The following is a 26,726-nucleotide window of genomic DNA, read 5'->3' as shown; positions in this document are numbered from 1 at the left end:
AGATAAGATCTGAGGGCTGGAAGGGCTCTGCTGTGAGGCCAGGCTGAGAGAGTTGGGGTTGGTCAGCCTGGAGAAGAGAAGGCTCCAGGGAGACCTTCTGGTGGCCTTTCAGGACCTTCAGTGTGGCCTTCAGTGGTCTGGTGCCAAGCTCTGAGCTGCAGTGGCCAGGAGCTGCTGCACTGCAGAGCCTCCAACAGAGGCTGCACCCATCCTAGAGCCAAGGAAGCTGAGCTCTGCTGGGCTGGGCCCCTGCCAGTGCCACTCTCCCTTGTTCCCCACCCTGGCAGTGGTGTCTTCAAGTGCTTGAACCCCTTGGAACCCCCCAGCCCTTCCATGCAGCACATGGCTGACAGCAGATGTCCACAGCAACCATGAAGCATTCCTGCACTTGCAGCCTGGACTCCCTGAGTAGGAAAGTTCAGGATGCCTACAGGGAGGTTTTCAGGAAGCTGCTTGCAGGAGGAATGTGGTGGAAGAGCATTTGTAATGGCAGGGATCCCACCCAGTGTCTCCCCAGGGACCCTCAGCTTGGAATGGCCATCATTAGCTATGGGGGATCTTAAGGATCTCCATGACAACCATCCCAACATGGACACAGGGACTGAGCTCTACTCCTGTTACACTTCCTCTTCTGAGCACAGCTGGGGCCTGTGTTGGCTGCAGGGTTGAGCAGATAAGACCCAGCACAGCTCTGCAGCATCTGCTGACATCCCTGGTCCAGGCTGGGTGATGCTGCAGAGCCCTGCCTGGGGGGAGGGGAGGCTCTGAAAACAGAGAGAGGAGCAAGGAGGCAGCTCCTGGGTGGGTCATGCCAACTGGTTGAGGCTTCTGTTATGGCTTAAGCTGTGCCAGGGGAGGGTCAGGTTGGAGATGAGGAACAATTGCTTTTGCTGCAGGAGCGGTCAGGGATTGGCAGAGGCTGCCCAGGGAGGTGGTGGAGCTCCCAGCCCTGGAGGTGTTCAGGAAGCTGTAGGAGTGGTGCTTCAGGATGTGACTTGGTGGCCATGGGAGCTGGGTTATGGTTGGGCTGGATGAGCCCCAAGGTCTTTCACAGCCTTAATGATGCTGTGATTCCATGGAGTCTTTTGCAGCCTCACTGCTCCCTCCTCTTGCTGGCTGCAGTGGTTTGGAGCTGAGGCAGAGCAGGGCTGGACTGCATCGGAGGAAGAAGCTGTTCAGCATGAGGCTGGGGAGACTCTGGCACAGGCTGCCCAGGGAGGCTGTGGAGGTGTTCTGGGCCAGGCTGGATGAGGCTTTGGGCAGCTGAGTCTAGTTGAGAGCTGTCCCTGCCCCTGGGGGGGAGGTTGGAGGAGATGATCTCTGAGCTCCCTTCCACTCTGAGCCACTCTGGGATTCAATGAATCTCTGAGGAACCTGTGGCTGAGGTCCTTGGGGTGGTAGCTAGAGGAGGGCTCTGGCTGACTCTGGAAGGTCAACTCACACCAAGGCAGAGCCCCAAAACCGAGGTGTGGAGAGGAAAGGGCTAAGTGTGCAGCTCCCAGCTGGCTCTGCTGAGGCCTGGTGGGGTTCACCCATGATGAGAGCAGGGCTGTGAGGAGAGCACCACAAAGAAAGGCACCAAAAGAGAGTAGTTTTTCCCTCTGTAAGTTGCCTTCTTTGGAAGGGAAAGCAGCCAAGGCAATTGCAGTCTGGAGGCAGGAAGCTTGGCTGCATTCCAGCTCCCATCTGTTGCTAATTTTGATGGTCAAATTATTAACTTTTTTTAATGAGGCACCAATCAGATTTTTATGAAGGAAATCTGCACACTTAGGAGGTGTCTAAAGCCCTTTCCCAGCCCAGGTATGGATCCCATCTGCCAGGAGCCCTCTCACAGGTAGTTGTCCTTCAGAAGTTTGGTCTTTGCTGGTGCATTCCTTGGGAAGGAGGTGAATTCCTCACTGGAAGCTGAGATTTCTTCCTGCTGCCTCTTTCAAGCTCACTCAACCTTCCTTTCCCAGTGTCCAGCAGTGGGATGTGGATGAGGACTTGGCTGTCCTGGTCTAGCAGGAGGTGTCCCTGCCCATGCCAGGGGAGTTGGAACTGGATGGTCTTTGGGGTCCCTTCCAGCCCAGCCCATTCTGTGGGTTCCACCTTCCACCTGCAGATAGAGACTGCAAGAACTACTGCAGGGAGCTTTTTAGGGGGGAGGAGGAAATCATTCAGCACCTTTGCACCTCCACAGAAGAGATTTGAACACAGCAAGGCCAGGGACTGGTAACCCAAACCCCAACCTCTCAGCTCCCTGCCTAACTTAACCTCTGCAGACCTCCTGCCTGGACATTTGTGGTGCTGGGGAAGGGCAGGCTGGGGAAGGGCAGACTAGGGAAGGGCAGGCTGGGGAAGAGCAGGCTGGGGAAGGGCAGGCTGGGGAAGGGCAGGCTGGGGAAGGGCAGGCTGGGGAAGAGCAGGCTGGGGAAGAGCAGGCTGGGGAAGGGCAGGCTGGGGAAGGGCAGGCTGGGGAAGGGCAGGCTGGGGAAGGGCAGGCTGGGGAAGAGCAGGCTGGAGAACCTCTGCATGAAGCACAGAGCAGAAAGCAAATCAGCAGCTCCAGTACTGCTCTCCAGCTTGGTCTTTCTTTGGTCTTCCCATGACTGTAGATCTGTGGGTTTGTTTTTTCCCATGGCACTGCCATGAGGGTGGTGGAGCTCTGCAACTGGTTGGGTCTCCATCCCTGGAGATATTCCAGGTGAGGCTGGACAGGGCTCTGGGCATCCTGACCCGCTTGAGGATGTCCCTGCTGACTGCAGGGGGGTTGGACTGGAGGAGCTTTGGAGCTCCCTTCCAACCCAACCCTTTCTCTGGTGACTTTGTACCTGCCAGGCTGTGGTGGGGGGAAGGGGAAGAGGCTCTCTGTGTGAGGCAGCAAACACTGCAGGTTGTGTCTTGGTCTAACCCTTGGACGCTCTCCTTCGCCCCTCAGACTACCGCACCGGACCCTGCTTCAGCCAAGTCAACAACCAGATGTGCCAGGGCCAGCTGAGTGGGATTGTCTGCACCAAGACCATGTGCTGTGCCACCATTGGCAGGGCCTGGGGTCACCCATGTGAGATGTGCCCTGCCCAGCCCCACCCCTGCCGCCGAGGCTTCATTCCCAACATCCGGACCGGAGCCTGCCAAGGTAAATGCCAGGGAAGGGCTTCTCAGAGGCAGCAGGAGGAGAGCTAAGCTCAGGCCATAGCCAGAGGAGAGCTAAGCTCAAGCCACAGCCAGAGGAGAGCTAAGCTCAAGCCACAGCCAGAGGAGAGCTAAGCTCAGGCCACAGCCAGAGGAGAGCTAAGCTCAAGCCACAGCCAGAGGAGAGCTAAGCTCAAGCCACTCTAAGCACCCCTGGAGAGCCATGAGGATGAGGAAGGGGCTTGAGCATCTCTGTTATGAAGCAAGACTGAGAGGCTTTGAGCCACCTGGGCTGGTGGGAGTTGTCCCTGCCCATGGCACAGGGCTGGAATTAGATGATCTTGAAGGTCCCTTCCAACCCAACCCCTCCTATGAATCTATGAACACCTGGAGGATGTTCCCTTACCCATCCTGATGTGCACTGAAGGGGTGAAGGGTGAATGCCTGCCAGGAGCCCTGAGGCAGAGAAGAGTTAGGAGATGTAAACCCACTGCTCAGTCATAGCATCACTGTGCTTGGAAAGCCCTTTCTGGTCCTCCAGCCCAACCAGTCTCTGACTCTGCCCAGGCTGGGGCTGAACCATGGCCCTCAGCACCACAGCTCTGCAGCTCTAAAACCCCTCCAGGGCTGGGGATTCAGCCACCTCCCTGGGCAGCCTGGGCTAGGCTTTGAGAACCCTTCTAGTGAAGGAGTTTCTTCTAATGTCCAACCTGAACCTCCCCTGGGGCAACTTGAGGCCTCTCCCTGGTTCCTTGGGAGAAGAGCCCAACCCCACCTCACTCCAAGCTCCTTTCAGTGAGTTGTAGAGAGTCAGAAGGTCTCTCCCAGCCTCTTTCACTTCTTACTTGGAGCAAAGCTGCTTCTTTCTCACGGTGCTCCCAGCATGCTGGGGTGGAGCCTTCCTCTGCTTCCACTTTCTAACCCCTTTGCCCTTCCTCCTGTAGATGTGGATGAGTGCCAAGCCATCCCTGGGCTCTGCCAAGGTGGGAACTGCATCAACACAGTTGGCTCTTACGAGTGCAAGTGCCCTGCAGGACACAAGCAGAGTGAGACCAGCCACAGGTGTGAAGGTAAGGCCAAGGACCTCTGCAGGAAGGGCTCCAGAGGAGTGATGGTCCCAGCAGGCTCTATGCTGTGGGACCTGGGCTCAGCCCTTCAGAGAAGCTTTTCCAGCATGAGACACCAGCCCCAGAGGTTCCCACTCTGGGTGGGGGGGAGGGGGGTGGACATTCCTTGATGTTGAGAAGACCTCTGTGGCTCTTCCTTGGCAGGATGCCACGAGACTTGCTCCAGGTTCAACAGAAGGGCTTCCTGCAGTGCTCTGGCATCCCAGGGCTGCCAACCAGCAGAGCCCAAAGCAGCTATTTTAGGTGCCCCTGGAGGGGAGCAGCAGCTCCCCACATCCCCTGATGTCCTCTGCAGGTTGGCTGCCCAGTGGGCAAAGGTTGGGCTGCCCTAGAACCATGGGAGACAAAAGCTGCTCTGGCCCTGGCCTGCCTCAGCTGTGCTGGCTGGGGCCCAGGCAGAGCACATCTGAGCTGGGTTTAGCAGGAATCTCCTCTGCACCAAGATTAAAACCAATCCATTGTCAGATCTGTCAGCCAGATGTGAGGGGCCTCTGCCTGGGTCCCCCCTGCCCAGAGCAGCCTGGTGTGACCATAAACAGCTTCCTCTCACTCTCCTTCCTGGCAGGCCATAAAAAGAGACATCTCCAGCAGCTCCAGGGTCTGTTCCATCACTTAGCTTTGCCTCCATTGCTAAGGAGACCACCAAAAGAGGATGCTTGCCTCTGCTGTGATTTATTGAGCCAGGGTCCTTCAGGGAGAATGAGATCAACAGGAGGGATGCTCTGGAGTGAGAGGGCTGAGACTGCTTTGAGGGCTTGTTTCCCAGGCTTGAGTCATCAGCACATCCCCAGCAGGCAGGTGGAAGGTGTAGGAGATGCCTCTGGGTTATCACTGCTCCCCTCCAGGACATGACCCCCATGGGAGTCACCACAGGGACAGGGGACTAGAGAGGCAGCATCTTGTGAGGGGTCTGTCTGAGCTGCTGCTTTCTGTGTGAGCATGGAGAGCAGGGCTGGAGAGCTGAGGGAGCTGGGGGGTGCAGCCTGGAGAAAAAGAGGCTGAGAGCTCCTTGCCCTTTACAGCTCCCTGAAAGGAGGCTGGAGGGAGGCTGGTGTTGGCCTCTTCTCCCAAGTAACTACGGACAGGACAAGAGGAAATGGCCTCAAGCTGCACCAGGGGAGGCTTAGGTTGGAGATGAGGAACAATTTCTTTGCTGCAAGAGCGGTCAGGGACTGGCACAGGCTGCCCAGGGAGGTGCTGGAGTCCCCAGCCCTGGAGGTGTTGAAGTAGATGTGGCACTGTGGGGCATGGTCTGGTGGTGATGGAGGTGCTGGGTAGAAGGTTGGACTGGATGCTCTGAGAGAACTTTTCCAGCCTTAAAGATTCCCTGGAGGTCTGAGCTCTCTGTTTGCTGCTGCTCTGCTGTGGCAGGAGTGAGCTGACAGAGCCTGGAGCTGCTGCTCTGCTGTGGCAGGAGTGAGCTGACAGAGCCTGGAGCTGCTGCTCTGCTGTGGCAGGAGTGAGCTGACAGAGCCTGGAGCTGCTGCTCTGCTGTGGCAGGAGTGAGCTGACAGAGCCTGGAGCTGCTGCTCTGCTGAGCTGCTCTGTGCTGTGCTGCCAAAGGAGCTGCACCAGGCCAAGACTCCTCCAGGCTGAGCCCAGGGGGTTGCTCAGAAGTGCACCCAGGAGCACAGGAGGAAGTTTTCTTCCTCCAGGTGTGCTCCAAGCCTGAAGCCTGAGCTCTGCAGGAGCTCCCTTGTCGAGTCTGTTTGTGCTAACTTTATAGCTGCTGCAAGGAGTTGTTGCTCAGCTTGCTCTGGGACCATCCTGCTTGAGGATGAGGAGCTGCTTGCCTCCTGTTTCCACCATTCCTTATCCCAGCCTAGCATCCAGGAAATATTAAACCCAGCTTAACTAGCAGTGGTAAATTCTTCCCCTAGTTCCCAGGAGCTTGTGTTTTCTTGCTTGGAGGAGCCCTCCCTGGGAATCTGGGGGGGTGAAGGCAGCAGATGGGATTGTGCTGGAGCCAAAGGTCAGAGCTGGTGTCACTGTGCCTGGTGATTAATGATGCCTCCCTCACTAACCCAGCAGCAGCTCACACCACAGCTCTGCTCTGGGCTGTTTATTGGTGGGGAGAGGCAGGAGTGGAGATGATGTTGTTCCTTTCCCATAGTGATCCTTATCTCCTAACACAAATGGCACCTGGCTGAAGGCTTCATTCTCAGTCCCTGGTGAACAAAGATGCTTCTCTTGTCCTAGATCTGTGCTGATAAGGGAGGCCAGCTCAGGACCTGAGCTTCTGCAGCTGGATGCAGCAGATGAGTTTGGGTCAACCCCAGAAGGGAAATCAGAGAATTACAGAAGGGGAGAGGGTGGAAGGGACCTCCAGAGATCACCCAGGCCAACCCCCCTGCCAGAGCAGCATCACCCAGGGCAGGGCACACAGGAACACACCCAGGGGGGGTTGGAAGCTCTGCAGAGAAGGAGGCTCCACAGCCTCTCTGGGCAGCCTGCTGCAGGCCTCCAGCAGCCTCACACCAAGGAATTTTCTCCTCATGTTGAGGTGGAGCCTCCTGGCTTCCAGTCTGTGCCTATTGCCCCTTCTCCATGGATCTGCTCCCCACCTTTCCCAACGGAGTCAAGGCTCTGACTTTGCCTCTGTTGACTCCCAGCCACGTTCCTGGGCTGGAGGGAGCTCTCCTGGGCTGCCCCTGCGCCGAGGGCCAGGCTGGCCCCGCGCCAGGAGCACGACAGCCATCAGGGGCTTTTCAATTTTCCTCCAGGCTCTGGACAGAGGAGCTGATTGTTTGGCCTCCATTAAAGGCTCATTTCCATGAATTTGGTGTGGTTTGGAGGCTTCCATTACCCTGCTCTGTGGTTTCTTTGTGCTTTCTGGCAGGGGAGGTCCCGTGAGCCGCACGGGAGAGGGCTGCTGAGGCATGACCTCTGCTACATGACATGGAGATGTTTTCTCCATCGAGGCCTGGGGGGTTTTTTGGTGCAGCAGATGGAGAGGTTGGGGTTTCAGCATCTCTGTGGGCACCCCGTGTTGGATGGGCTTTGCAGACTGAAGCTCTGTAGCCTTTGGCTTCCAAGCATTTTCTGCCTTAGCGCTCAGGCCAACTCCAAGCCGGCGAGCTGCAGCGCGGATCCAAAATCAACGTTTGCATTGAATCCTGCCATTGTCTGAGGAGCAGAGTGCACAGGAGGCTTGCTTTAGCTTTTGAACAGGGACTTGGAAAAGTCCTGAAGTAGCCAGGTTGGGGCTGGAAGAGTTCCCCTCCCTGGAGCTGTGGCAGCTGGGTGTCGATCAGAGGTGTCCGTAGCCATCCGGCTCTGCCTGGGCTCCAGCTCTGAATGAATCCAAACGAGGAGGCTCTTGAGAAAGAGAACACAAAGAAGGCAAATGATGTGGTGGGGCAGGACTGAAAAAAGCACAAGAGAGCCCTGGAGCTCTGCTCCTCAAAGCACAGGATGTGCAAATGGCCTTTGAGAAACTCCAGCTTGGCTTCTGCCTCCTGGGCTGCTGCTGTGCTGCTCTCCTCCGAGCTGGCTTTCCAAGGGGGATGAAGAGAAAGGCTGCAGTTTGAGGGGAGCCTTTTGGACTTCCCTCTGCACTTTCTTACCCATGGGATGTGTTTCCTGCTCCCACAAACGTGGAGCCTCTTCCCTGCTGCCATGAAGAGGGAAGGGCAGGAGGTGCCTGCTGTCAGCTGGCCTCCAGCTCCCTGCCGCCAGCAGCTTCAGGAGAGCAGGGAGGAGGCTCTGCTGCAGAAAAGCTCTTTCCCTTCCCAGTGTTCTGCAGACTGTAACCCAACACAGGGCTGTAATTAAAGGACAGGGCAGGCTGTGGTGATAAAATCTCCCTCACTGCAGGGGCCCAGCTGGGGGACTGGTTTCTGTAGCTCTGCAGAGCTGCCCTCGCAGGGTTCCGGCCCTGGCTGGCTGGTGGAGCATCAAAGAGCACAGCGAGGGCAGAGGATGTGTCTCTGCTGCTTGCAGAAGGAGGCTGAAGTCTTTGGCTGGCTGAAAGCTTAATTTCAGAGTTCCTCAGGAGCCAAAGAGGAAGCAGCTTCCCCTCCTGATGTATGAGGTGTAGGCTGCTCTAGGTGCTGGGGCTTGGTTTGGAGCCTGTGGGGATGGAGCTTTCACTTGATCCTGCAGGACTCTGAGCTGCAGCCAGTGTGAAACAGAAGAGGATTCTGTTTGCAACAGGTTGGGTGAAAAAGGAGGAGAGGCTGAGGGGATGTTGATCTGCTGGAGGGTAGGAAGGCTCTCCAGAGGGGTCTGTAGAACTGTTTCAGTTGGAAAAAACTCTGAGTCCAACCTTCAGGCTGAGACCATCGTGGCCATTAAACCATGTCCCCAGGGGCAGGCTCCTGGCAGCCTGTCTGAGCTTGGAGGGGAGGATGAAGTTGATGAGGATGTTTTCAGAGGGCTGAGGACAGTGCTTAGTCCTTGATGGTCACTCTGTGCAGCCTGATTTCACACCCCCCTGCCCTGATTGGGATTTATGCCTGGGCTTGGGAATCCTCTGCAGACATCATTAGGTGAGCTGGATCCATCCCAAGCCTTGGAGAGCTGGCAGTGTCCCTGGGCACACAGACCAGAGATGATTTACCAGTGGTGGGAATCTGCCTGCTCTGTTCCAGCCTGACTCTGTAACATCTCAGCTGCAGTTTTCCTCTTCTCCTTTTTTGAGGCTGCAGAGCTCTGTGCCCTCCACCTCCTCTTGGTGTCTGTGTTTTCAGTGCTCCCATCCCCTCCTCACAGTTTCTTGGCTAGATGTAGTTGATTCCTGCTGCTCCCTCCACATCAGGCAGGCATCCCCAAGCCTTGCAGTCATCACCTTAGCCTCTGAACCCTTCCTTTTGATCCCACTCTTTGTAAGAGCTCCACCACACAGAGCCATGGGGTAGAATCCTGGAATGGATGGAAGGGAGCTCAGAGCTCACCTCCTCCAACCCCATCACCGTGGGCAGGGACAGCTCTCAGCTAGGCTCAGCTGCTCAAAGCCTCAGCCAGGCTGGCCTTGAACACCTCCAGGCAGGAGGCAGCCACAGCCTCCCTGGGCAGCCTGTGCCAGACTCTCATCACTCTCAGACTGAAGAACTTCCTCAGCTCCAGTCCAACCCTGCTCTGCCTCAGCTCCAAACCATTCCCCCTTGGCCTGTCTCCAGACCCCCTCAGCAAAAGTCTCTCTGCAGCCTTCCTGCAGGATCCCTTCAGGTCCTGGAAAGCAGCTCTAAGGTCCTCCCAGACATCTAGTTTAGAGGCAACATCTCCTGCCTGCTTCTCCGGTCCCTCCTCAGGGCTGCACCGGCACTGCCAACCACTGCATGGCACTGTGAGACCGCAGCCAGGCACTTCCCTCCCGACTTCACTCTCACGGCTGCTCAGGAGCGGAGCACAGCGGCTCCGGGTGCCCAGCTCGGCTCCGGGGTGCGGGCTGCAGGGGGGCAGGGAGGTGGTTTGCTGAGGGGAGCCTGAGCCCTGCCGCTTTGCTCTTTTGCAGACGTGGATGAGTGCGGAGCCATCTCCGGCGTCTGCGACGGCGGCGACTGCACCAACACCGCCGGCAGCTACGTCTGCACCTGCCCCCGAGGCTTCATCACCAGCCCCGACGGCTCTCGCTGCATTGGTGAGTGCTGAACGGAGCCCAGGGCCAGAGGCACCCAGGGAGAGGTCTCTCTGCTCCTCTGGAAAGCTCTCGTCGGTGATTTGAACCCTGTGGTGCCCTCCGAACCTGCATTTCCTGCTGGGAAATGGCCTGGTGTGTGCCAGGGCTGCCATGGCCATCGTGGGCACAGCTGGTGGTACTGCTGCTGTCCAGGGCTTTCTGCATCTCCTCCTCCTTCTCCCTCATCTGCATCTCCCTCATCTCCTCCTCCCTCATCATCTCCTCCTCCCTCATCATCTCCTCCGCCCTCATCATCTCCTCCTCCCTCATCATCTCCTCCTCCCTCATCATCTCCTTCTCCCTCATCATCTCCTTCTCCCTCATCATCTCCTTCTCCCTCATCATCTCCTTCTCCCTCATCATCTCCTTCTCCTTCATCATCTCCTTCTCCCTCATCATCTCCTTCTCCCTCATCATCTCCTCTCCCTCATCATCTCCTTCTCCCTCATCATCTCCTTCTCCCTCATCATCTCCTTCTCCCTCATCATCTCCTTCTCCCTCATCATCTCCTTCTCCCTCATCATCTCCTTCTCCCTCATCATCTCCTTCTCCCTCATCATCTCCTTCTCCCTCAGCATCTCCTTCTCCCTCAGCATCTCCTTCTCCCTCTCTCAGTTCCAAACCATCCCCACCTTGTCCTGTCCCAACAAAATCTGTCCCCAGCTTTCTTCTCAGCCCCTTAAGCTACTGAAAGGCCACCAGAAGGTCTCCCTTTCCTTTTTCTCCTCTTTTCTTTCTTGCATAATGACCAAAGCAGGCAAAAGGGTTTCCCCAGGCAGGTGCAGTCCTCAGTGGCACCCTCCCAACCTCCTCTGAGCCCAGGGCTTTGCCTTGCAGAGCAAGGTCTGGCCCTGCTTGGAACTTGAGGTGGCAAATCTGCTGATGCTGCCCAAGGAGAGATAAGACCCAAAGCTCTCAGAGCTTTGCTGCACTGTCAGGCAAAACAGAGGCCAGGAAGCAATCAGCAGGAGTGCTGCCATGGAGCAGGAGAGGGAACACCACCTGCATGCCTGGAGATGCTCCTGGGAGGCCCTTTGTGCTCCTTTGGCCATGCCCCTTTGATGCTGGCCATGCAAAGCCACCCATGGTACTGGAAAGCAAACAAGCCCCAAGCCTCAGAACCTTCTGGAGCAGCTCCTCCTGCTGCCTGCAAAGCCCTGAGCCTGCTTTTTACAAGCATCAGTGAATGAAGCTGTTATGAACATGTGTGGAGCTGGATTCTCTGTGTCAAGCACAGGTGGCTGAAGCAGTCCATAAATGTCCCTTCCCAACCATGACAGACTTCCTCCAGCCAAGCTGCTGTTTGTCTTTGACCAAGGCAGGCAGTGAAGGCAGCTCATGGAGAGCTGGGAGCAGCTCAAGCTCAGCCTCTTGCTGTTTCAGCTGTAAAAACCAGAGGAGATTATTCCAAGGCAATAAAAAGGTGTTGACTTTACCCAAAAGGGAGGGGAAGAGATCAAGGCTGCCACCATAAAGTGACCACATCACTCCTGCTGGTGCCCCATGGTGCATGAGGCACTTCCAGGCTAAACACAGAATCATGGAAGCACAGAATGGTAGAGGTGGGAAGGGACCTCTGGAGCTCACCCAGTCCAAACCCCAATGCTCCAGCAGGGCTCCCACAGCAGCTTGCCCAGCACAGTGCCTAGGGGGGGTTGGAAGCTCTCCACACCAGGAGACTCCACAGCCTCTCTGGGCAGCCTGCTCCAGGCCTCCAGCAGCCTCACACCAAAGGAGTTTCTCCTCCTGCTCAGATGGAGCCTCCTGGCTTCCTCTCTGTGCCTATTGTCCCTTGTCCATACAAGCCTGGGAGTCATTTTCCTGCCAGAAACTGGACACTGTGGAAGGAAGTGGGGGGAGAAGGTTCTGTGCAAAGAGCTTTGTGAACCTGGAGGTTCAGCCTGGGCGTGGGAGGTGTCTGCAGTGCCCTGGGCTGTGTGTGGGCAGCAGCTCTTTGGCTACAGAGGGCTCCAGACAGCCCTCCCCACACACACAGCAACCTGCTCCCAGAGCTCTGAGCTCAGTGAGGTGAAGCTGTTTGAGGCCCCAGCCCCAGCTGGTCACTAGCCTGGGGCACTGGGGATTTATGAGCCATAACCTGTGGCCTAAGCAGGAAGGAAGAGGAGGAGGAGGTGGTAAAAGTCACCCTTTGTTTGCATTGGTTACACAGGCACTTGGAGCAAACCTCCCCAGCTCCTCTGCACAGCAGCTCTGGGCTGTTCCCCATCCCTGGGTCCTTCCTTGCTCCACTGGAAGCCTTCCCATGGGCACTCCCCATCCACAGCCTGTGCCTGCAGCTGTGTTGCAGGGGCAGTAGGGATGTCCCTCCCTGGCTGACATCTGATCACAGAACCAGGGAATCCTTCTGGTTGGGAGAGACCTTTCAGACCATGCAGCCCAGCCCTGAGCCCAGCACTGCCAGGGCACCACCAACCCCTGGCCCTCAGCACCACATCTCCTCAGCTTTGAAACCCCTCCAGGGATGGAGACTCCAGCACTGCCCTGGGCAGCCTGGGCCAGGGCTTGACAACCCTTTGAGAGAAGAAATTGTTCCTCATGGCCAACCTAAATCTGCCCTGGGGCAACTTGAGGACTTTCCTCTTGTCCTGCCACTTCCTACTTGGAAGAATGCAGCCTGCTCTGCCTCACAGAGGTCCTTGTGCAGCCCTCAGCAGCTCCAGAGGAAGGCAGAACAGCTCCAAGGTGGTTTCTGCTCATACCTCCAGCCCTCTGCTGCACTCCAGCACCTGCTGAAGCCTGCCAAGACCTGGGCATTGCCCTTGCACTCTTGCCACTTGCCAGAGATGAAGGGCTTGGGGTGACCTGAACCCCACTGTGGTTTGTACTTCCCTTCAGGAGGCTGAGGAGCTCACCCAGCTTGGCATTCCAGCCTCTCACTCAACTTTCCCTTCCCCTCATCACTTTTCCTTTCTTCAGGTCTCTCTGGTGGATAAAATTTCCTGCCAGGGACTAATTCCTGCTGCAGGGTGGTGGTGGGGAGGGTGGACCTGGGAAAAGCCCTGCTGCTTTGGTCACCCTGGCTTTAACTGGGGTCAGTGTCCTCTGCAGGCCACTCAGCTGTGATTAGAGAGCTGTGAGCACAGCCCAGAGATCAAACAGCTCCCTGCAATTAATTCCAATTAGATTCCAGGCAAGTGGCAGCTGCTGGCTGATGTCAGTCCCTGGGCACAGGTGACAAATCTGAGCAGACTTTCCCCCTCATTAATTTCCTTGAGAAAGAAGGAGGGGAGATGAATGAGTGGAAGATTCCAGGTTTCCCTAGAGGACTTGGTGCCAGGTGGAGCCTGCTAGAGGTGTGGAAGACCCTCAGTCCCCTGGGCTTTGTCCAGAAGCCACACACCCAACACTGGTGCCAGGGGCTTTGGGCAGGCTTGTGGATGTTGACCACCACCCAGGGCTTGTTCTCCTCCCAGCTCAGGCCAGGCTGTGGGAACTAAGCCATGACCTGAAAGAAGCATCCACTGGGAATGGGACAGAGCAAGCTGGAGGGAGGTGGAACTGGGAACCAGCTCCCTCTGTTTAGCAGGAGGTGCTGGGACCACTGGGAGCTGGCAGGGGACACTTCCTCAGGGGAAGCCTGGGACACGAATTCAGATTTGGGGAGGAGAGGCAGGACCTGGAAAGCCTGAGCTGTGCAGGGCCACTGTGCCTTGCTTAGCACAGCACTGGCAGGGGTGAGGTCCCCTTAGCACAGCCTGGTGGGTGAGAAGCTGCAGATGAGGCAGCACTGTGAGCTCCCCACCCAGGACCAAGAGTGGGCAGCAGGGGGAGGAAGGGGATTGCTTCCTGCTGCCCACCTCCTGTTCCTTCGTGGCTCTTGGTTGAGCTGCTCCTAGCATTTGGGAGCCTCAATGGGAGCCTGAGATCTAACCCTGGGGAATGAGACCTTGATGTGCTCCAGCTGGAGGTGTTGGAGAACCTCCTGCTCTAGGGGGCTGAGGCAGAAGAGGAGGCTGGGCTGGGCCATTGGCTGGCCAGCAGAGGTGATGGGCACTCAGGAGCTGCCCCGGAGGGTGCTGGTGCCATGTGGTGAGTGTGTGCCCTTCTCTTGCAGACCAGAGGATTGGGACATGCTTCTCTGCCCTGATTGGGGGTCGCTGTGCTGGGGACCTGCCTGGGCAGTACACCAAGCTGCAGTGCTGCTGTGACTCAGGTCGCTGCTGGGCCCTGGGCCAGACGCCGGAGATGTGCCCAGTGCGAGGCTCCGGTGAGTGCCCCACGGGAGACCTCCTGCTGCTGCTGCTGGCCCTGGGGCTGCCCCGGGCTGGAGCTGCAGAACTGTCCCCACAACACCTAGAGAAGGTCAGATGGGGATGCTGGCTCCCCTGCCTGGGGCTCATCTGAAAGCTGAGCCAGATGAGTTCAGCCAAGGCAAGAACTTCTCCCTTCCCTCCTCCTCCTACTCCTTCATCTCTCTTTGGCTCCCACCAGAAGAGAGCCTCAGAGCCAAGGGAGGGTGAGCCCAGGCAGCAGGAGGCCTCGGGGAGGCACAGCACTGCTGGTGTAGTCCTCAGCCTCTCTCCCTTCACCAGCAGCTCTGAGCTGGCAGCCTCCTGCGACCTCCCCTGCAGGAAGGGAGCCCTCGGGGCCAGCTCTCCTGTGCACCCCACGCAGCCATTGCCAAGCCCCCTGGCAAGCTGTGCCCCAGCTCCTGCTGGGGCCGGAGGCTGTTGGAGTCCTCCTCGCCCCCCCTGCCCTGCCTCCTCCCTGGCTCCTTGGAGCTCCATCTGGGTGGCTGGGGCAGGAGGGGGCTCAGGCTCTCCTGGGGGCACTGAGGCAGCTGTTGTGTTTCAGATGAGTACCGCAGGCTCTGCATCGAAGGACTCCCGGTGGTGCCAGGCTTCCCTGGGAACTTTCCAGGGATTCCTGGGTTTGGGCCCAATGGTGTCGGGCCAGGGCTCAACGGACCCGGAGGCATCGGACCAAATGGGGCAAACGGACAAGGAGGAATCCCAGGCCTGCCTGGAATGGGCCCAGGGAGTTCCAGCATCGGTAATTGGAGTGACTTCCCTGCCTGTGCTGACCCAGCTTGGCTGCGTGTCCCAGAACACGTCCCCTGGACAGGCTGCTCCACAGCTCAGCCCTGGAGAGCTGCAGGGTTTGCTCTGACAGGGCTTGGAGCGCTGGGGTGGGCAGCTGGTGCTGTGCTGGGTCCTGAGCCCAGGAGCAGCTCCAACAGCGTCTGCTGGCAGAGCCTGGGAGCTGGGGCTGGCTCCAGGCTGTTCACAGAATGGGTTGGGTTGGAAGGGACCTTGAAGCTCATCCAGTTCCAACCCCCTGCCATGGGCAGGGACCCCTCCCACCAGCCCAGGCTGCTCAAGGCTTCATCCAGCCTGGCCTTGAACACCTCCAGGGAGTGGGGCAGCCACAGCCTCCCTGGGCAGCCTGTGCCAGTGTCTCACCAGCCTTGCTCTTCCTCATCTCCAGTCTCAATCTGCCCTCCTCAAGCTTCAGGGAGCAGGGAGGTTGGACTGGATGAGCTCCAGAGGTCCCTTCCACAAATCCCCCTGCTGGGACTGAGGGATTTGGGGGGTTGATTCTGTGACCCCGGGAGCTGTAATCCTCTGCCTGCTGCCATCTCTGTGCTTTGCAGGAACTGCCACTCTGAACCAGACCATCGACATCTGCAAGCACTTCACCAACCTGTGCCTGAACGGCCGCTGCATCCCCACCCCCTCCAGCTACCGCTGCGAGTGCAACATGGGCTACAAGCAGGATGTGCGGGGGGAGTGCATCGGTGAGCGGGCTCAGCCCCAGCCCTGCCCCATCAGCCCCACCTCAGCCCCAGCAAACCCACCTCAAACCCACCTCAGCCCCAGCCCTGCCCCATCAGCCCCACCTCAGCCCCAGCAAACCCACCCCAAACCCACCTCAGCCCCAGCCCTGCCCCATCAGCCCCACCTCAGCCCCAGCAAACCCACCTCAAACCCACCTCAGCCCCAGCCCTGCCCCATCAGCCCCACCTCAGCCCCAGCAAACCCACCTCAAACCCACCTCAGCCCCAGCCCTGCCCCTCGCAGCACCTCCAGCTGCTGCTCTGCAGCCCCCATCCCAGGCAAGCTCCCCACAAGAGGCTGGAGGTGGAGGGTTTGGGTCTGGATGCCATCCCGGGCAGCCTGCCCTGGGTGACCCTGCTTTGGCAGGAGGGTTGGGCTGGATGATCTCCAGAGGTCTCTTCCAACCACACCATGCTGGGATTCTGACAAAGCAGCAGGGTGGGAGGTGTGTGCTGGCCCTGCAAGGATCACACAGGGTGACAGCTGCCCTCTGGCAGCCACAGGGTTGCTGCTAAGAGCCCCAGGAGCATTTGGGTTGGAAGGGACCTTTGAGATCATCAAGTCCAAACATTGACACAGCACTGGTGGGTCTGGTGAACATCCAGAGGGACCTTGAGGGAAGGAGATGGCATCCAGAGGGACCTTGCTGGCCATCAGGATGCCAAGCAGAGGAGCTGCCTGCCCTGGTGGCTTTGCAGTGCTGGTCCTCAGGCTGCTGTGCTTGCAGATGTGGATGAGTGCTCCAGCAGCCCCTGCGTGCACGGCGACTGCGTCAACACCCCTGGCTCCTACCACTGCAAGTGCCACGAGGGCTTCCAGAGCACCCCCACCAAGCAGGCCTGCATTGGTAAGCACCTTTGCCTCCTCCTGGGAGGTGATCTGATGAGTCCCCAGCACCAACCAACCTCCCAACCTCCGAACAGCTCAGCTGAGATGCCAGCAGTGTCCTGAAATCCTTCCCCCCAGGAGGAGTTTCCTCTCTCTGCCTTTTTTACCTCCCTTAAAACCGACTGGTGGCAATCAAAGCTCTCTCCCAACCACCCCCACTTGCATGATTCCACGCTGCAAAGCTTGGAAGTGCTTCTGCCACCCACCTGCTGCTACTTTGCCCTGGTTCTTTGCCTGGCAGACATCGATGAGTGCATCATGAACGGAGTGATGTGCAGGAACGGGCGCTGCGTCAACACCGACGGCAGCTTCCAGTGCATCTGCAACGCCGGCTTCGAGATCACCCCCGATGGCAAGAACTGCGTTGGTAAGGGCTGCCTGGGCAAGGGCTGCCTGGGTAAGAGCTGGCTTGGTAAGGGCTGCCTGGGCAAGAGCTGGCTTGGTAAGGGCTGCCTGGGCAAGGGCTGCCTGGGCAAGGGCTGCCTGGGTAAGAGCTGGCTTGGTAAGGGCTGCCTGGGCAAGGGCTGGCTTGGTAAGGGCTGCCTGGGTAAGGGCTGGCTTGGTAAGGGCTGCCTGGGCAAGAGCTGGCTTGGTAAGGGCTGCCTGGGCAAGAGCTGGCTTGGCAAGGGCTGCCTGGGCAAGGGCTGCCTGGGCAAGGGCTGCCTGGGCAAGAGCTGGCTTGGTAAGGGCTGCCTGGGCAAGAGCTGGCTTGGTAAGGGCTGCCTGGGTAAGGGCTGCCTGGGCAAGGGCTGCCTGGGCAAGAGCTGGCTTGGTAAGGGCTGCCTGGGTAAGGGCTGCCTGGGCAAGGGCTGCCTGGGCAAGAGCTGGCTTGGTAAGGGCTGCCTGGGTAAGGGCTGCCTGGGCAAGGGCTGCCTGGGCAAGAGCTGGCTTGGTAAGGGCTGCCTGGGCAAGGGCTGCCTGGGCAAGGGCTGCCTGGGCAAGAGCTGGCTTGGTAAGGGCTGCCTGGGTAAGGGCTGGCTTGGTAAGGGCTGCCTGGGTAAGGGCTGCCTGGGCAAGAGCTGGCTTGGTAAGAACTGTGTTGGTAAGGGCTGCCTGGGTAAGACCTGCCTGGGTAAGAGCTGTGTTGGTAAGGGCTGCCTGGGCAACAGCTGGCTTGGTAATAGTTGTGTTGGTCAGAGTAGGCTTGGTAAGAACTGGCTTGGCAGGAGCTGTGCTGGTGAGAGCTGGCTTGGTGAGAGCTGTGCTGGTGAGGGCTGCCTTGGTAAGAGCTGGGCTTCCCTCAGGCTCACAGGATGTTAGGGGTTGGAAGTGACCTCCAGAGATGATTGAGTCCAAGCCCCTGCCAGAGCAGGACCATGGATTCCAGCACAGGGCACACAGGAACACATCCAGATGGGGCTGGAAAGGCTCCAGAGCAGGAGACTCCACAACCTCTCTGGGCAGCCTGCTCCAGGGCTCTGTGAGCCTCGCAGTGCAGAAGTTCCTCCTCCTGTTGAGGTGGAGCCTCCTGTGCTGGAGTTTCTATCCACTGCCCCTGGTCCTGTCCAGGGTGCAGCTGAGCAGAGCCTGTCCCTGTCCCCTCCCTCCTGGCCCCCAGCCCTCAGATATTGATCAACATTTATTGAATGTCCTCTTGCCTGGGGCTCAGCTGCCCAGGGCTGGTGGTTGCTGTCCTCTGTGCTGTGCTCTCTTCATCTCCAAGCCACAGTGCAGCTGAAAACAAGAGGAGGTGAAATAGGAAGGGGGTTTCAGCAGGGTGCCAGTGCTCCCCTCGAGTGCTCCTGGCCTCCAGGAGCTGCACCCAGGGCCTCAACAGCAGCAGGGCCCCAGCAGGACAGCTCTCAGCAGCGGGAGCAGTGGGCAGCGTGCCCTGAGGACAAACGCTGTGGCCATGAGCTGGGGGGGCAGGGAATTCTGGAGCCCTGCTGCAGCCCTCAGGCTCAGCTCAGGCTGTCTCTTTGTGCCTCCCTAGACCATGATGAATGTGCCACCACCAACATGTGCCTCAATGGGATGTGCATCAACGAGGATGGCAGCTTCAAGTGCATCTGCAAGCCTGGCTTCGTGCTGGCTCCCAATGGCCGCTACTGTGTCGGTGAGCAGCTCCCCAGCCTGGCCTCTTCCCAGCCTCGCTCTCTGGCCTCTTCCCAGCCTCTTCTCCACATTCCTCATAGAATCACAGAACCATTTGGGTTGGAAACAACCTTTAAGCTCACTCACTCCAACCATTCTCCAACTCCACCAAGGCTGGGGCTAAACTTCAGCACTACAGCTCTGCAGCTTTGAAACCCCCCGCTCCAGGGCTGGGGATTCAGCCACCCCCCTGGGCAGCCTGGGCCAGGCTTTGAGAAACCTTTTCAGGGCAGAGGTTTCTGTAAGCTCCAACCTAAACCTCGCCTGGGGCAAGCTGAGGCCATTTCCTCTCATCTCCTGTTCCTTGGGAGAAGAGACCAACCCCCAGCTGGCTCCGACCTCCTCTGGGGAGCTGTAGAGAGCAATGAGGTCTCCCCTCAGCCTCCTCTTCTCCAGGCTGCACAACCCCAGCTCCCTCAGCTGCCCCTCGGGGGGCAGGCTGCTTGTCAGGGCCTGCTGGGACAGGACAAGAGGCGATGGCTTGAAGCTAAGAGAGAGAGACTCAGCCCAGAAACCACCGCCCGGCCCCGCCGGAGGCGTCCGGAGAGAGCAGAGGGGTCCGGCGCCTCTCGTCCGTGCGTCCTGCCGCTGCTCACAGGGCAGTTTGTCCTTTCCCTTGCAGACATTGACGAGTGTGAGACCCCTGGGATCTGCATGAACGGCTGGTGCATCAACACGGAGGGCTCCTTCCGCTGCGAGTGCCTGGGGGGCCTGGCGATCGGCGTGGACGGCAGGGTCTGCGTGGACACTCACATGCGCAGCACCTGCTACGGGGGCATCAAGAAGGGCTCCTGTGCCCGCCCCTTCCCGGGGGCAGTCACCAAGTCTGAGTGCTGCTGTGCCAACCCAGACCACGGCTTCGGAGAGCCCTGCCAGCCCTGCCCGGCTAAAAACTCCGGTGAGCTTCTGCTCTGAGCGTGCAAGAGGGACACATCCTGAGCCCCGGCGTGGGGGGCCCTGAAATGCCCCAGGCCCAGCGTGGAGGGGTTGGAAGGGACCTCTGGGGATCACCCACTCCAACCCCCCTGCTCCAGCAGGGCTCCCACAGCAGCTTCCCCAGGACCACAATGCCCAGGGGGGGTTGGAAGCTCTGCACAGAAAGGGACACCACAACCTCTCTGGGCAGCCTGCTGCAGGCCTCCAGCAGCCTCACACCACAGAAATTTCTCCTCCTGCTCAGATGGGACCTCCTGGGTGCCAGTTTGTGCCCCTTGCCCCTTGTCCTGTCCCTGGGGTTCTCATTGCATCCCTGTGAGCAGAGGCTGCTTGGAAGCCCTCAGCTGATCTTCTACCACAAAGAGCACAGCCAGCAGGGCCCAGAGCTGTGTCTCTGTCTCTGGCCAAGCTCATGGCTCTCTTCTCCTTGCTCCACAGCTGAATTCCAGGCTCTCTGCAGCAGTGGCATCGGGATCACAGCTGATGGCAGAGGTATGTGTGTCCCATGGGCCAGCTGCCAGCCTGGCACACCTCATGCCACCCTCAGCTCTTCTCGTGCAGCTGTGTGGCTAGAGGAGAGTCTGCCACTCGCTGGCACCTGGCACATTGCCACCCAGGGACAGCGAAGAATCAGGAGGTGGAAGTTTCCTGTGCTTGTTTGCTGTGCTCCCTCTGATTGGAGCTCTTTCTCTGTGCAGACATCAATGAGTGTGCCCTCAACCCAGACATCTGCCCCAATGGGATGTGTGAGAACCTGCGGGGCAGCTACCGCTGCATCTGCAACCTGGGCTACGAGTCGGACCCCACCGGCAAGAACTGCGTGGGTGAGTGGAGGGCAGCCAGCGTGGCAGAGGGAACCACGAGCTTGCTGCTGCTGCTGCCACATCCTCAGGCTGGCAGCCAGCTGCAGACCCTCCCCAAGCCGCACAGCAGCCTGAGGTGATGCAGCAGTTGGTGCCCTTGAGCGCTGTCCCTGTTCAGGGCTGCTTTGTCCCCATGGGAGAGCACAAGGAGCTATGTGAGCAGCATGCCTGGGGTGATGCTCTCCTCAGTGTGTGTGAGAATGGTTTGTGGAGTCATAGAAGCCCAAAATGGGTTGGGTTGGAAGGGACCTTCAAGATCATCCAGTTCCAGCCCCCTGCCATGGGCAGGGACACCTCCCACCAGCCCCAGCTTGCTCAAGGCGTCACCCAGCCTGGCCTTGAGCACCTCTGGGCAGGAGGCATCCAGAGCCTTCCTGTGCTGCATTTCCGTGTCTGTGGCTGCCAGAGCTCTCCCTGTAGGGCTGGCAGAGAAGAGAGGACAGTGGTGGTGCAGCTCCCAACCCACATCTCTCTGCCCTCAGACGTGGATGAGTGCACTGTGAACCGGCTGCTGTGTGACAATGGCCTCTGCCGCAACACCCCCGGCAGCTACACCTGCACCTGCCCCAAGGGCTTTGTCTTCAGGACAGAGACAGACACCTGTGAAGGTGAGTGGCTGAGGGCAGAGGGGACACCTTCACAAGGTGTGGAATCACAGAGTTGTTTTGTTTGGAAGAGACCTTTCAGGTGATCCAGTCCAGCCCTTAACCCCCAGCACTGCCAGGGCACCACCAAACCACAGCCCTCAGCACCACAGCTCTGCACCTTTGAAACCTCTCCAGGGATGGAGACTCCATCACTGCCCTGGGCAGCCTGGGCCAGCCCTCACGGGGAGGAAATTGTTTCTCATGTCCAACCTAAACCTCCCCTGGTGTGACTTGAGGCCATTTCCTCTTGTCCTGTCCCTTGTTCCTTGAGAGAAGAGCCCAACCCCACCTGGCTGCAGCCTCCTTTCAGGGAGCTGTAGAGAGCAATGAGGTTTCCCCTCAGCCTCCTCTTCCCAGCTCCCTCAGCTGCTCCTCCCCAGCCCTGTTCTCCAGACCCTTCCCCAGCTTTTTTGCCCTTCTCTGGACCTGCTCCAGCCTCTCAATGCCCTTCTTGGAGAGAGGGCTCCAAAACTGCCCCCAGGATTTGAGATGTGGCCTCAGCAGCGCTGAGTGCAGGGGAACAATCCCTGCCCTGCTCCTGCTGGCCATACTTTGCTGACCCAGGGCAGGATGCTGGTAGCCTCCTTAGCCACACAGCCTGGCTCCTCTTCAGCTGGCCACTCACTGGCTGTGCAAACATTGAGCTGTGGTCTGAGGTCCTGCCTGAGTGGGAGCTGAAGGTCTGACACATCCTTGGTTCCCTTTTGACCGCCGTGGTTTGAACTGGAGGAGCTCCAAGGCTTTGGGTTTGTGGCTTTGGGTTTGTTTTTTGCCTAGGGGGAATTTTCACACCTCCTTCAAAGCAGTGGCCATCCAAAGCCAGAGCAGCTGGGCTTCTCAGGGCCTGAAAACCAGAGCAATTTCCTCTGGGGCCCCAAAAATTTTAAGCTTCAAACCTGACCCAAATTGCAAGGCTGGGAGATGTGCTTGAGAGCTGAAGAGGCTGGAGTGAGGGAAATTGTTTCCTGACCACAAAGTCCTCAAACATTTGAGAACTGGCACCTGGACCAGAAATGTCTCTTCAGAGGGGAAAAAAGATAAATAAAAGAATGGTTTTCTGCAGAGGAGGTGAAAAATGGCAAATGCTGTGTGGCCTCTCCTCTGCTTCAGCCAGGTCCAGCATTCCCCAGCTGCACCACACACCCTCAGGCCCACCTGAGGGGATCCTCGGTCCTGAAGCTCACAGCTTCCACAGAGACCTGGCATGGGTTGGGTTGGAAGGGACCTGAAGCATCATCTAGTTCCAACCCCCCTGCCATGGGCAGAGTACTGGTCTGGGACTGCTGGTGGTCAGCAAGTTCCCCATGGGCCAGCAATGTGCCCTCGTGGCCAAAGAAGCCCAAAGGGCTCCTGGGCTGCATGAAGAAGAGTGTGGGCAGCAGGTCAAGGGAGGCTCTGCTCCCCCTCTACTCTGCCCTGCCCTGCTGAGGCTACACCTGGAGCATTGCGTCCAGTTCTGGGCTCCCCAGTTTGGGAGGGACAGGGAACTGCTGGGGAGAGTCCAGTGGGGGCCATGAGGGTGACTGGAGCATCTTGGTGAGGAGTAAAGGTTGAGACCCCTGGGGCTGAGAGCCTGGAGCAGAGCAGCCCCAGAGGGGAGCTGAGCAATGCTCAGCAAGAGCTAAAGGAGCTGTGGGGGGCAAGAGGCTGGGGCCAGGCTCTGCTCAGTGGTGCCCAAGGACAGGACAAAGGACAGTTAGAACCCAGGAGGTTTTCTTTGAACTTAAGGAGAAACTTCTGTGCTGTGAGGAGTGCTGGAGCCCTGCTCCTCCCCTGGACGGCTGAGAACCTCCTCTCTTCCCTTCTCCTTTCCCTCAGCAGCTGGTCCCAGGGCAGCCCTGGCAGTGACAGTCTCTCTCTTCCCACAGATATCAACGAGTGCACCTCCAACCCCTGCGTGAACGGCGTCTGCAGGAACAACGCCGGCTCCTTCGCCTGCGAGTGCTCCCCGGGCAGCAAGCTGGACCCCAGCGGCACCATCTGCGTGGGTAAGGCTGCCCCCTGGCAGCTCCCTGCCAGCACTGCCCCCATCAGCCCTGCCCTCACTCAGCTCCCCGGGGCTGGTCTCTCTGAGCTCCCCGGGGCTGGTCTCTCTGAGCTCCCCGGGGCTGGTCTCTCTGAGCTCCCCGGGGCTGGTCTCTCTGAGCTCCCTGGGGCTGGTCTCTCTGAGCTCCTCGGGGCTGGTTTCTCTGAGCTCCCCGGGGCTGGTCTCTCCAAGCTGCTTCGTGCAGCAGCCTGGCTGCCCTGAAGCTGGGAGCCTCCCTCCTGGAGCTGCTCTTCACTCACTCCTTGCCTTTGCCCCTGCAGACAGCATGAAGGGGACCTGCTGGCTGAACATCCAGGACGGGCGCTGCGAGGTGAACATCAACGGTGCCACGCTCAAGTCCGAGTGCTGTGCCACCCTGGGGGCGGCCTGGGGCAGCCCCTGTGAGCGCTGTGAGATCGGTGAGGACCTGCCTGGCCTGCAGCTCAGGGGGGAGGCAGGAGGCAGCCCAGCCCTTTGCTGATGTCCCTCTGCTTTCCCACAGATACTGCCTGTCCCCGGGGCTATGCCAGGATGAAAGGGGTCACCTGTGAAGGTAAAGTGCTGCAGGGCACAGAGGATTCCTCTATGTGGGACCTGGGCATGGTTGGTTGGTTTGGTGGTGGTTGTTCTGCATCGTGGAGTCTGCTGGGAGATCTGCACTTCTGGGTCCTTTGTTGGACTCTCTCCAGTGTGTTCTTCTGTCTCTTGTACTGAGGAGCCCAGAACTGGATGTGGTAGCCCAGGTGTGGCCTCACTAAGGCAGAGTAGGAGACCCTCAGCCTCCTGGCAGCTCTCCTTTCAATGCAGCCCAGGAGACCATTTGCCCTCTCTGCAATAAGGGCACTCTGCTGCCTTCTGTGCAGCTCAGGCAGGGACACCTTCAGCCCACAATGGGCTTCTCCATGTGCCCCCCTGATGCCCACCTCTTGCTGCTGTGCCAACAGATGTGAATGAGTGTGAGGTCTTCCCTGGGGTCTGCCCCAACGGGCGCTGCGTCAACACCGCCGGCTCCTTCCGCTGCGAGTGCCCAGAAGGACTCACTCTGGATGGCACTGCCAGGACATGTGTGGGTAAGGAGACCTCATGGCACCTCATACCTGGGAAGGGCAGCTAAGCCCAGCACCTAACCAAGGCAGGGCTGCCATAAGTTCATGTCCTTGGGTGTTCTTCGTGGGCTTCAGGGGCAGCCAAAGAGGTCACCAAGCTGGGCAATGCCAGGGCCCAGCAGCCCTAAACCAGGTCCTGGCTGCTTTCTGCACACAGTGACCAACCTCTTCCCTTCAGTGGCCATCTGCACTACTACCCCCACCCTGGAGGGTCCATTCTCTGTTCCTGTTGCCCATGCCCACATCATTCCATCCCTTAGAACATCCCACACGAGGCAGCCTCCTCCCAGCGGCCCCTAGCTGGGCATCGTCTGCAGGGCACCCCAGCCAAAGCTGTTCCAGGAAGGGAGGTGTGTGGTGTGAGCAGGGCTGGGGTGCTGCAGGCAGGGCTTCAGCTGTGCTGTCTCCCCAGACGTGCGTGTGGAGCAGTGCTACATGAGGTGGGACGAGGACGAGTGCACGGAGCCGCTGCCGGGCAAGTACCGCATGGACATGTGCTGCTGCTCCGTGGGCTCCGCCTGGGGCATCGACTGCGAGGAGTGCCCCAAGGTTGGCTCCAGCGAGTACAAAGCCATCTGCCCCCGGGGGCCTGGCTTTGCCAACCGAGGAGATGTCCTTTCAGGAAGGCCTTTCTACAAAGGTGAGAAGCAGAGAGGGCAGCAGCTGCTGCTGCTCCTGCCCCCGGGCTGTGCTCGGCCCGTGGCGGCGGTCCTAAGGGGCTGCTGCCTGCCCTGGGACTCCAGGTCCATGGCAGACATCTCCTCCATGAAACTCTTCTGCCCTCACCCACAGATGTCAACGAGTGCAAGGTCTTCTCTGGGCTGTGCACTCATGGGACCTGCCGCAACACCATCGGCAGCTTCAGATGCCTCTGCGGCAATGGCTTTGCCTTGGATGCTGAGGAGAGGAACTGCACAGGTGAGGCAAGAGCAGCTCCTCTCCAGACCAGCCTTACCTACCTTGGGCTGCTCAGTGTGATGGTGGTCCCCAGGGAGGTCCCCAGGGGCGTGCTGAGAAGCCAAGGGCAGGCCAAGAGCGGAAGGCTCCTCCCTGTGGGATGAAGAATAAGTCCTGAAGGAGAGAGGAAGCTTCAGTGCTGCCTCTCCCTTCGGGCAGAGGACTTCCTTGCTCTGCTGGGCCAGAGACTGAATGTGCCACACGTGCAGGGCAGGCAGCCCAGTGCCCTGGTGGTGCCCACCCTAACTGCTCTGCTCCCCCAGACATCGACGAGTGCCGCATCTCCCCGGACCTGTGCGGCCACGGCAGCTGCGTCAACACCCCGGGCAGCTTCGAGTGCGAGTGCTTCGAGGGCTACGAGAGTGGCTTCATGATGATGAAGAACTGCATGGGTAAGGACCATGGGGGACAGGCCCCTGCTCTCTCTCTGCCAGTGCTGGAAGCTCCTGTGGTGGCTCTGCACCAGCAGCACAAAGCTGAGAGCCTCTTTCCTCTTGATGTTCCGCATCAGAGAATGGTTTAGGTTGGAAGGGACCTTAAAGCTCAGCCAGTTCCAAGCCCCTGCCATGGGCAGGGACACTTCCCACCAGCCCAGGTTGCTGAAGGCCTCATCCAGCCCGGCCTTGAACCCCTCCAGGGAGGGGCAGCCTCCCTGGGCAGCCTGTGCCAGTGTCTCCCCACCCTCACTAGAAACAATTTCTTCCTCCTCTCAGGTCTCAATCTGCCCTCTCCCAGCTCAAAGCCTTTGCTCCTCGTCCTATCCCCACAGGCTCTTCTAAGCAGCCCCTCCCCAGCCCTCCTGCAGGTCCCCTTCAGATACTGCAGTGCAGCTCTGAGGTCTCCTTGGAGCCTTCTCCTCTCCAGGCTGAACAGCCCCAACTCCCCCAGCCTGTGATTCTCCAGCCCTCTGACCATCTTCATGGCCTTCTCTGGACCCTCTCCAGCAGGTCCATGTCCCTCTTGTGCTGGGACATGGCTCTTGTGTCCTTCTCTGCAGACATCAACGAGTGTGAGCGGGACCCCCTGCTGTGCCGTGGTGGCATCTGCATGAACACCGACGGCAGCTTCGAGTGCATCTGTCCCCCTGGCCACGAGCTGACTGCTGAGGGGAACACCTGCATAGGTGAGCTGCTGGCAAGCTCTCTTGGGCCCAGAGCCTGCCCAAGGGTCTCATGTCGCCCCCCACGAACCTCTCCTTCGCTCCCATGTGTGGATGGAACTCCCCCAGGGAGGGCTGAGGTCACCCCCGGGGGGCTTCATCGCTTTGCTGCTGACCGGGGGGGGAAATGACTCATTCAGTTTGGGGGACAGCAGTGGGTGGGGGATTCCTCAGGGATGGCACCAAATGATGCTGGCCATGGCTTCAGCGAGCTCAGAGTGTTCTTGCCACCCCCAGACATCAACGAGTGCTCCCTCAGTGACAACCTGTGCCGCAACGGTCGCTGCGTCAACGTCATCGGCACCTACCAGTGCGCCTGCGACTCGGGCTTCCAGGCCACCCCAGACAGACAAGGCTGTGTTGGTGAGTGCTGCTCCCCCCCACCCAGCAC

General features: G+C 59.0%; 1 protein-coding gene across 1 annotated transcript in view; it reads left to right on the top strand.

Annotated features, from left to right (window-relative positions):
- The window catches only part of FBN3 (fibrillin 3), a 75,951-nt gene that overhangs the window by 22,440 nt on the left and 26,785 nt on the right, over positions 1–26,726 (top strand). The window contains exons 6-27 of the mRNA XM_054174934.1: positions 2,921–3,118; positions 4,059–4,184; positions 9,697–9,822; positions 13,937–14,089; positions 14,677–14,874; positions 15,476–15,619; positions 16,387–16,506; positions 16,789–16,914; positions 18,481–18,603; positions 19,264–19,539; positions 20,016–20,069; positions 20,276–20,401; positions 20,923–21,048; positions 22,956–23,075; positions 23,395–23,532; positions 23,616–23,666; positions 24,058–24,183; positions 24,632–24,859; positions 25,012–25,137; positions 25,440–25,568; positions 26,174–26,299; positions 26,573–26,698. Of these exons, the coding sequence (XP_054030909.1) occupies positions 2,921–3,118; positions 4,059–4,184; positions 9,697–9,822; positions 13,937–14,089; positions 14,677–14,874; positions 15,476–15,619; positions 16,387–16,506; positions 16,789–16,914; positions 18,481–18,603; positions 19,264–19,539; positions 20,016–20,069; positions 20,276–20,401; positions 20,923–21,048; positions 22,956–23,075; positions 23,395–23,532; positions 23,616–23,666; positions 24,058–24,183; positions 24,632–24,859; positions 25,012–25,137; positions 25,440–25,568; positions 26,174–26,299; positions 26,573–26,698 (3,066 nt within the window). The remainder of the gene's footprint in view (positions 1–2,920; positions 3,119–4,058; positions 4,185–9,696; positions 9,823–13,936; positions 14,090–14,676; positions 14,875–15,475; positions 15,620–16,386; positions 16,507–16,788; positions 16,915–18,480; positions 18,604–19,263; positions 19,540–20,015; positions 20,070–20,275; positions 20,402–20,922; positions 21,049–22,955; positions 23,076–23,394; positions 23,533–23,615; positions 23,667–24,057; positions 24,184–24,631; positions 24,860–25,011; positions 25,138–25,439; positions 25,569–26,173; positions 26,300–26,572; positions 26,699–26,726) is intronic.

The sequence above is a fragment of the Dryobates pubescens genome, chromosome 31 (genome assembly GCF_014839835.1).
Source record: "Dryobates pubescens isolate bDryPub1 chromosome 31, bDryPub1.pri, whole genome shotgun sequence".
Lineage (NCBI taxonomy): Eukaryota > Metazoa > Chordata > Aves > Piciformes > Picidae > Dryobates > Dryobates pubescens.
This window is presented reverse-complemented; position numbering and strand designations above follow the sequence as displayed.